A 10,523-nucleotide genomic window follows, 5' to 3' on the forward strand; every position below is an offset into this window, starting at 1 on the left:
GCATCGGCAGGCGGACTCTCAACCACTGCGCCACCAGGGAAGCCCTGCCCATCTTTTAATGGAAGATCAGGGCCTTTTCTTTGTTCACAAGTCCACCAGCTTGTCCCTTGTCATCAATCCAACATTCGCCACTCTCATGAAGCATCCACTATTTCCAGACTCAGTTTCTTTAAAGGGAACAAGAACTGAAGGGCACTTTGTGAGCAATCTTAGTACACAATTCCTTTAGACTTGCAAGGTTTTTCCCGCAATCCTTTACAGTTCTCTCTTACCTAACCCGTACAAGTAATTTTTTTAGCATCTCACTTTTATCCAAACAATGTGTAGTAGGCAAATCTAAGATGCCCTCAAGAACCTTGCCCCCCGGAGCACACACACCCTGTGTAATCCTCTCTCTGAGTGTGGGCAGGACCTATGAATATAGGACAGGACTTTCCACCTGTGACTAGGTTTTGTTTCCTTCTGTGACAAAAGTGAAGGAATTTCTCATATATAATTAAGGTCTCACATCGGTTGATTTCTAGTTAACCAAAAGGACAATTACCCTAGGGCCCTGTCAGGTAAAAGCCCTTAAGAGGATGGGGCCATCCAGAAGAGACACCCTCCCAGCCACTGCCATGTGCTGCCAATGGAGGGGGTGTCTCCTAGGAGCCCTCAGCTCAGCCCCACCCAACACCCAACAAACTGAATTCTACCGACAAGGACCCCAATGAGACTCCAGATGAGAAAGCAGACTGGTCAACACCCTGACTGCAGCCTGTGAATCCCGAAGCAGAAAACCCAGCTAAGCCATGGCCAGACACCTGACCCACACAGAAAGGGGGAGAGAGTAAACGGAGTTGTTTTAAGCTGCTGAATTTCTGGTCAGTGACTTGTTACATAGCAACAGAAAACCAATTTCGCATCTAACTTAGTTTTCACAGAAGCAACAACTTGCTCTCAGCACTCATATTTTATCTGTCCACATCACTAACAAGATAACTGCCATAAACATACTTGAGACCAAAACATGACTGTTGGCAAAAGTATTAACTGGCAGAGGGAGAAGTAAATCCTTTCTAAAAAGTGAGCCACAAATGTTCAGGGCCCCTGAGGTTTTAACACGGGAATGGAAAGGCCTGGCTCACCTGCTGGTCTGCGTAAGAGGAGGGCAACTAAGAGCTGCCGCTGGGCTCAGTCCTGGCCCACAAGGCCACACAGGCAAACAGTGACCAGAATAAATATAGCCCCACACGTGCTGTGCTCCACCAGTTACACGCCACCTCTAGGGGTCAGGGAATAAATGATCACACCTCTAGCCATAACTCAGTGTCAGGGCAGTGGAGAGGACAGAGGAAGAAACCAGAAACAGAGGAAATAACTTAGGAGGCCTCTGCTAAGAGCTCCCCAAAACAGGATGAGAGCCTAAGCCAAGACATGGAAGAGAAGAGTATGTAAGACATTTCAGATCAAACGGGACAGAGCAGATGTGAAAAGTGAAAAACCAGGTAGGGAACAGACTCAGGATGAGAGGGAATTAGCTCAGTTTTAACCACTGAGATTTGCGCCAACTACTGAACATAAACATGGAGATACTCTCCCCATGCACGTGCACACACATACACACATACACACACAGACACATTACACACATATTGCAAATACAAATCCAGATCTTAGCAGAGTGTTCAGGGCTAGAGGTTCAAATCTGGGAGTCAACAGCATGGGCTACAGACCTGCAGAAGATGCTAACGCCGAAGGAGGGAGGGTGGACCAGCCCCGACTGCCCACTAGGATTACCCCTGGGTGGCTGGGGACGAAATATTTATTAAAGAATAAGCCAAGGAAGAAGCCCAGTTTACATGGAAACAAGAACTATCACTACCGCCCATTCTTTCATCACTCGAGTCATGCTGGGAAGGATGACAGCAGGGCAGCTGTATGGAAGCTAGACACTGGGTGTCTGGAGGGATACCCGCTGTGGAAGCCTCTTAGGAACTGCAGACGTGAACTCGAGTAACCACCAAACTACAATGGTTCGGGCATCTGAAAGGATTCAAGGAAGGAGGAACACTGCTAAGGCAACAGAGCAAGCTTCCATGGAGCAGGGCTTGAAAGAGCTAGACTGCAGAAGGCAGAGATGAAGCCCCTGGGAGAGCATTCCAAGGTACTGGGAGGGAAGCACAGGATCCCAAGGAGAAAGAGGCCAGGAAAACTGGGAAATAATCATGGCACTGGAAGAATAACCTGCACAAGCAGTGAAAGCCACTTCAATTTGTCAGTTTAAGGTATTTGTACAACAGTCTATAAATAGTTTGTCTTTATTAGTAGGTAATTTACATAAACGTTCCCAATGGGTGACAACATAGATCTTAAATTTTAAGTTTTTTCACGTAGAATCCAGATGCCTCTGATTAGCATTATTCAGTCTTAGGACCCTTTTCCATTGTGCTCTTACATTCTTAACCGCACACCTCTACAATGACATAGCAGGTAAAGGCATTTTCATCCTGAAAAGAAGCCAGCAAGGCGGTAGTAATAGGCCCAGTTTTGAGGGTCAGTAACTAAAACTTAGTTCAATTACCTGACCAAGATCACACAACACTGAGGCTGTCAGAGTTTTTGGGAAGAGGCCTAACTCTCACTTGTTCTCTTCTCACCAACACCACATGCACCAACACATGCAGTAAGGAGGCCTGGGGGAGCCATCACAGGTGCTACCAATACTTGAAAACCAGACAGAATTGGGCAAGCGGACCCTTCAGGTATCTATTAAAATCACTACTTCAGAACTGTATAATTACACAATATAATCCGAAATAGAATATGCCAAATGAAATAAATGGCATTTTGATTAACTTATAGTTAGAAAATGTTTATTTTTAAAATATGCCTGAAATGTGATCTGTTCAAATATTTGCAGATGACTAAAGTAAAGATATCTGGCTTTTTTTCTTAGCCTTGCAGAAAAATACTTTCTAAACAACTGCAGAACACAGGACAATATACCAATTCCAAAAAATTTTAAGAACAGGTTTCTAGAACAACTGGAAAGGTCAGAAAGAAACATAAAGTACATCTGTTTGAAGACATCCAGGGAGCAAGGAGAGGAGGACAGCCCAGGGAGGCGAAGGCTGCTTCCCTAGAGGCACCTGCCAATTCTGCGAGCAGGGCTGAGACCAAGCACAGCTCAGTGGAGCTGCTGAGAGGCTAGAGCCATGGTCCTCACAGGAAAGAGGCCTGTGAGGAAGACAGAAACATGCCACGCTTTGAGCAGAACTCCGAAGGGCCACACACACACGCGCGCGCGCGCGCGTACGGGTGAGGTGCAAGCTGGCAGGCAGGAGCCCCGTTTTGAACCATCACAGTTCCCTGCTGCTCTGAAGTAACCTGAGGTCACTAGTGCTACTAGTTTGATAGATCCTCTCTGGAAGAGGAAAGCGTAACCCAGTGCCCCCAAGTGATCACAACGATTTTTCATGTACAGTACCTAGAACTCAAACAAAAATAAAAATGGGTAAGGCCACATGACTGAAAAATGAAGAAAATGGAAGACAGCATAAACAAATCAAGAGTGGATCCAGAAAAGAGACATACAGATACAGACTTTGCCCTAAAAAAGGAAAGCCCAAGTAGCAGATTAAAGTGCTGACACTTTCCCTGGCAGATGCCAGCCCAGGGCAGTGAGGGGAAGGGCAGAGGGGGAGGCAAGACAAGGAAGCATAGGAAGCAAATGATGCAGCAAGTTACTACAGGGGTCAGCAAATTAAGGCCCACCAGGGGCCAAACATGGCCCACGACCTGATTTTAGATGGCCCTCAAGCTAAGAGTGGCTTTTACATTTTTCAATGATCAAAAAATAACCAAGAGAAGGAAAATATTTCATGACACGTGAAAATTATGACATTCAAACTTCAGTATCCATAAAGTTTCTGAAGCCTACCAACATGTACTTGTTTTATGTACTGTCCATAGCTGCTTTCGCATGACAACGGCAGAGGTGAGCAGCTGTTACAGAGGACACATGGCCCACAGAAATATTTACGATCTGGCCCTTTACAGGAAAAGCCTGCAGACTCCCATTTTGCTGCACCGGTCCCCACTCCATGGTGTGCGGCAGGCACACTCCCCAGGCGTGTGGGGCTCTTCACCAAGGTCTCCAAGAAAAAACCACAGACCCATCCAAGGACGGAAAAAAAGGGGGTGGGGGGTGGGAATTAAAATACCCAGTTCCCGTATCTCTCCTTACCAAGCGGTGAATGTTCACCCCGTGGAAAGTGAGCTCCTGCTCTCCCCCACCTTCCAGACGATGTCACCTGCAACTCCATGGTAGGCAGCTGGGAAGCCCTTACCTACGCCCTGCTCTGTGACGTTACATCTAAGACGAAGAGTGGAAGGGCGGCCCACAGGCACGCTGGGCTATCAACCCAGAGGGAAAGGGAGATGCAGTCGAGGAATCTAAAGAGGCTGCACAAGGTTTAATGTGTTCAAGCAATTAAAAGATCACATCAACAATTTCAGCAGAGAACTGGAAACTATAGAAAACTACCTAATGTGGCAGTTAAGCAAACTGCCAAAACACTTCAAACTAAACATTTAAAATAGATGCATTTTACTAAATATAATTATACCTCAATAAAATGCATTCAAACAAAAATGTGGAAATTCTAAAACCAAAAAAAACAATATCTAAAGAAGTCAATAAATGAGATTAAAAGCAGATTGGGAAGGCCTGTGCTTCCACCTGTGAAGAATTAACTTCTTTAGGAATTACCTGTCTGGTAGAAAACCAGACAGAATATATCAAACAGCTGTTTTCCAACACTGGCCAACAGACAGCCCAGAACTGTGATCCCTGAGAAGGGCAACAAATGAAGTAAGGGCTACAACTTCCCAAACTTAATGCCTAGAAGCAGCTTCCAGGCTGCAACACAGGAAAGGGGAACCCAATTAGAGCCCAGAGGTCTTGCTGAATGGAGGAGACAGACCAGCTATAACTAGGTCAAAATGACAAGAATACAGGAGAGGAAGTTGGCTGCAGAGAGGCTGATCTCTGGAGATGGGCAGAGGGGACCCCTTGAGACTCTGGCTGAGAACTGATCTGGGTATGGGTTGAGAACACTCCCAAGTCTGGGGAAAGAAGCACTAAAAAGGAGTAGGCAGAACCCCCATGATTCAGTCTGGGAAATCTTGTGTTTCCACCAACCAGAACAGAAAGACCTCCCAACACACCAAGCATTAGAGTCTTGAGAAGGACATTGCCTTAATAAGGCAGATAAATTAGCCCAAGATTAAAGGCTGTGCTAGATCAGCCCAAACAAACCTTAGGATCAATCTTTGAAAGGCCAAATTGATCCCAAGTAACCTACATGCAGGCCAGACAAAACTAATGCTCTGTAAAAGAATAAAATCTAACGCAGAATAACATAATATTTATTTATAATGTCCAACCAGGCATGCAAACATGTCCCATAACCAGAGCAATAAATCAATAGAAATGATAGATTCAGTCAATCGAAATAAATGCAGAAATTACAGACATGATGGAATTAGCAGACAAGAATGTTAAAAGCTCTATTATAGATAAGTTCCATGTACTCACAGAGAGGAAAATATGAACATCATGACAAGTGAAATGGAAGATATAAAAAGGAATGGAATGGAATCTCTAAAGATGAAAAATACAAGACATAAAGTGAAAACTTCAATGCACAGGATTACTAAATTAGACACTGCAGAACAGTTCTACTATAATCCAACGTGTTTAAGCATACAGCTGTTACATGCTATGCTCTCTCCCTTTTAAAACTCACTCTGGGTTCTACCCATAACTATAGGTTTAATGCCCACCACCAGTCTTCATGTACACGAACAGTCATTCAGTCATCCAAAGATCTTTCTCTACTCAATTCCTCAGGAAGGGCTCATGGAAACAATATTTTCTGAGTTCCTGCTCATTGATAAACTTGTGTCCTTTTTACCTGAAAAGTCAGTTCTGCTAGAACATAAAATCCTTGGCTCACATTTTCTTTTCTTGGGTGCCATGAATATGTTACTCAGCTTTCTTCTGCATAAGGCCTTGTTGTCAAGTCCGATGATAAACTAATTTTCTTTCCTTTATAACTATTATTAGTCTTTCCAAGAACCAAAGCTAAAAGTCAGTTCTTTAAAAAAGACTAACAAAATATATAAACCCCTGACAAGACAGGTCCAAATTACAGAAAAGATACAAACAACCAAAATGATGAATAAAAAATTGAGCAATACTACCTATTCAGGCACGAAAGTAATCACAAGAAGTCATTACGAAAATCAATTAGGTTACCTGTGTGTACAACATCCTTTTAATTCTATGTATCATCTGTCAACTGGAAAACCTGAGATTTGAATTTACCAAGATGTTCATGTTTACATTTTTTAATCTACTGATACTTCTAAGCATAAAGTGACAATATATACATTTAATAACTTTAAGTTTAAAAGCTAACTTTCATGCTGAATCATTTTAAATTGATGACTAGAAGAAAAGAAAAATTCAATCTGAGTTGCATTACTGATATACTCAACAACTTTGATGGGCCTCAAAGGCATTATACCAAGTGAACAAAGCCAGTTTTAAAAGGTCACATACCATACGACATTCTCGAAATGACAAAATTATAGAGATGGAGAACAGATTAGTGATTGCCAGGGGTCAAAGATGGTAGAGGAAGTTGAGTGTGACTACAGAGGCACAGCAGGAGGGAGATCTTTGTGGTGATGGAACACTTCTGGATCTTAATTGTTGTGGTGGTGGTTACATGAATAAACAAATATGATAAAATGGCATAGAACTATGCACACATTGTACCAATGTCAATTTGCTGGTTTTAATATTATACTATAGTTACCTAAGACTGTACCACTGGGGGAGTCTGGGAGAAGAGTATACCGTGACCTCTCTACTTTCTTTGCAACTTCCTGTGGGTCTATTATTATTTCAAAATAAAAAGTTTTAAAAATTGCTTCATACATATCTAATTTCATGTTCCACTTCAAAGAACCCAAAAATAGAAACCCAAAAATAAGAGATTGATCTGAGTACAGCTTACTCAAGAAAGAACAGGATAACGCCAGCCATTCGTGGACCTAGGCTCAAAGACACACCCTTAACCTTACATCAAGACTAGCAAGGGACTTCCCCAGTGGTCCAGTGGTTAAGACTCTGCGCTTCCACTGTGGGGGGTTCGATCCCTGGTCAGGGAACTAAGATCCCACATGCCATACGGCACAGCCAAAATGAAAAAAAAAAAAAAAAAAAAAAAAAAAAAACAAGACTAGAAAATAAATATGCATATATATTTTAAGAATAAAAAGGTTTTAAGGTATTATGTACTATTTTTATAGTTCTTTTGCTTAATTGACTTTTTGGTTCACAAAAAAAACTACCAATCACATCAGACAGAAGGACTTTTACTGTAAATATAAACATGGTAATGGTAGTGATTATGCAGCTAACACTTCTTAGCTCTGTATTTGTTGCCTCCTCAAGAGAGTTGTGAAGGAAGATGGCGATTCAAGGAACTCCACACAACCACCAGAAAAGAGTACTGAAGAAGTAAAAAGCATTATATACGTAAAAACCAGATATATGCCTGCCATACAATGGGTACTCCATTAGAGGCAGCTGGTTACAAAGTCCCAGGCCTGAAGGATCTAAATGTCTCTGATCAAGAAAGTCTAGGATTAGTGTCTATATTCTCTGTAATAGAGACATATTAAAACTTTTCACAGTCTCCAAAAATTTTTCCTTTCTAAAGTCATTGAAAACTTCACAGGCATTTCAAATAAAAACAGCCACAGAAAAATAGATTAGCTAACTCTTACAGCTAAGAAACATGTTTCTACTCCACATATTATTCATTATCCAGGTATCAAACCTGCTCCCAATACAAAAGCCTACTTAAGGAAAGGGACCCTTCCCACTCCAGGTGGGAGAGATATCCCCAACAAGATTAGTGTAAAACCCATCAGCATAAGGCTGGCATCCACAATATGTGTTTTCAGGAAAGATTCCAAAGAGTAAACCATGTCTAAGTCATTCCTTAGGGTAAAACAACAACATTCACTCCTCACATTTAATAAGCAATGCTGGAGAAATTGTATAAAACCAAGGCCACCAATCACTTTTTTCACACTATTTTCATTTATCTCACAGCTTCAATACCCACACTACATTTTTTCTCTATCCAAAACCTAGGTCTCTTCACTTATTCCTAGGACCTAGGTCTCTTCACTTATTCCTAGGACCTAGGTCTCTTCACTTATTCCTAGGAGTTCGGAAGACTTCTGAATAGTACTCAAATGTCTAAAGAAGGGTCAAGCACTGTATATTACACTAAATAAACCAAAGGTAAAATGGCAATCACTCTAAGTCTTAAGTGGTGTTTCTTTTTATGTGTATCTGCCTGACTCATTGTACGCACTCAACTCAGCATTAAACTGGTTTTAGATCAAGATGCTAAAACTCATATTTAGCAATTATTCAATTATAATTACTAAGGGAAAAAAAACTTCATTAGGTAAAGTTCTTTACTTCAAAAAGTTTTGTAAAATATATAAACACTAATACAAAAACAATTCTTGGGACTTCCCTGGTGGTCCAGTGGGTAAGACTCTGTGCTCCCAATGCAGGGGGCCGGGGTTCAATCCCTGGTCAGGGAACTAGATCCCACATGCATGCCGCAACTAAGAAGTCCACATGTCTCAACTAAAGATCCCGAGGGCAGCAACTAAGACCCAATGCAGCCAAAATAAATAAAATAAATAAATTTTCTTTTAAACATTTTTAAATAAATAAAAAATAAAAACAATTCTTAAAATCAGTTTGCCTGAATCTCAAGATTTTGTAAATAAGAAATTATTCATCTCTCACTTCTCCCACCCCTGCTTAAAAAAAAAAAAGTCAAAGGAAAACAGAAAGTCATTGCTAAATAAAAGGTAATGTTTAAATTTTTAAAAAAAGTCACTACTATGCCAATTCTTAACCCAATTCTTCTTGTTTTCCTTATCTAACATTACACCATCAAAAGTAATCCTATCACCCACAACATAGTTTTTAACACTTGGCTCTGAAACCAACTGGGACTCCACACTTTAAAAAAAAAATGTAAGGGCAATAATGCTTCACTACAAGTATCTAAGATCAACTGCTTACAGAATACATGACTTGCATCATGCAGTAGGTAAGACTGTATTTAAACAAGGTTAAGATTACTTAAGAAATACTTAAAATGGTTAACCTCAGGGAAGAGGGAAAAAACACATATACACAACAAAATATTTCAGCCATTTCTGAGGGCAACAGGGAGTTACACAGTTTTCCCATTTGCAAACAAAACTAACTTGGGGGCTTCCCTGGTGGCGCAGTGGTTGCGAGTCCGCCTGTCGATGCAGGGGATACGGGTTCGTGCCCCGGTCTGGGAAGATCCCGCATGCCGCGGAGCGGCTGGGCCCGTGAGCCATGGCCGCTGAGCCTGCGCGTCTGGAGCCTGTGCTCCGTGGTGGGAGAGGCCACGACGGTGAGAGGCCCATGTACCGCAAAAAAAAAAAAAAAAAAAAAAAAAAAAAAAAAAAAAAAAAATCGGGACAAAAAAAAAAAAAAAAAAAAAAAAAACTAACTTGGGATAAAGAAAAGACTACAGAAACATCATCGTTATTTATTTGACAATTTCTGGACAAGCATGCAAGTACCTTAAAACAAAATATTAGAGAGTCTAAGGCTAACATTTTGTTTCCACATGTTCTTGATGTGAAAATCCAAGCACTCCTCTTAATAAAACCAATGAGAATACAAAACAAACAGCTCAACTGAACCCTTGTCTCTCCAGAAACACAAACACAGAATCCCATAAAAATAAGTGAGTTTCTGCAGGACATAATAAATGACTGTATGTCACTTCTCCCCCACATAATTAACTGAACATCTCAAAAAGTATCACTAAACAGTCACCAAGATATGGCTAAGAATGATACAGACCTCTTAAAAAATAATAACAAAAAATTTTTGCATAACTGTATCTCGTTTCTTGCACTTATAAATAACTGTAATTAAAATGCAGCCACACACCCTATAAACAGAGCAATAAAAACTGACACAATAAAAAGTACATTTAAAGTTATAGAAAACAAACCTGCTTCTCTAATATGGCAAGATCTGATCTGCATGCCCTTACATATCCTAAAGAAAGGGTTCACCAGAAATGTAACTATGTAGGCAGGAAAACACCAGGAAAAAGGAATGTCAAAACCCCACCTGTATATCTGTTTTCAACCATTTGGAGTCAAGTCGAGCCTGAGCAGCCAAACAGAAAGAATCAGAAGGCATCTTTCCCCCGATTTCCTCCCAGTCGTCAAACCTGCAAGTAAAACAGAAACGCTTAAGACCTAAACCTTTTCAGAATTTTACAAAGACCCTACCGCAAGGTTTAATGCGGCAAAAAGAGAGAACAGGAAGGAGGGAGAGGAGAAGCTCTGGAGGGGAGTGAGAGGAGGAGACAGGGAAA

The 10,523-nt window shown here is 41.2% G+C and overlaps 1 protein-coding gene across 1 annotated transcript in view; it reads right to left on the reverse strand.

Annotated features, from left to right (window-relative positions):
* HERC2 (HECT and RLD domain containing E3 ubiquitin protein ligase 2) overlaps positions 1-10,345 on the reverse strand; it is a 231,524-nt gene extending 221,179 nt beyond the window's left edge. Inside the window, 1 exon segment of the mRNA XM_007463762.1 lies at positions 10,274-10,345. Within this exon segment, the coding sequence (XP_007463824.1) occupies positions 10,274-10,345 (72 nt within the window).
* Between the last annotated feature and the right edge of the window lie 178 nt (positions 10,346-10,523).

Source organism: Lipotes vexillifer, unplaced genomic scaffold, assembly GCF_000442215.2.
Source record: "Lipotes vexillifer unplaced genomic scaffold, Lipotes_vexillifer_v1.1 scaffold200, whole genome shotgun sequence".
Lineage (NCBI taxonomy): Eukaryota > Metazoa > Chordata > Mammalia > Artiodactyla > Lipotidae > Lipotes > Lipotes vexillifer.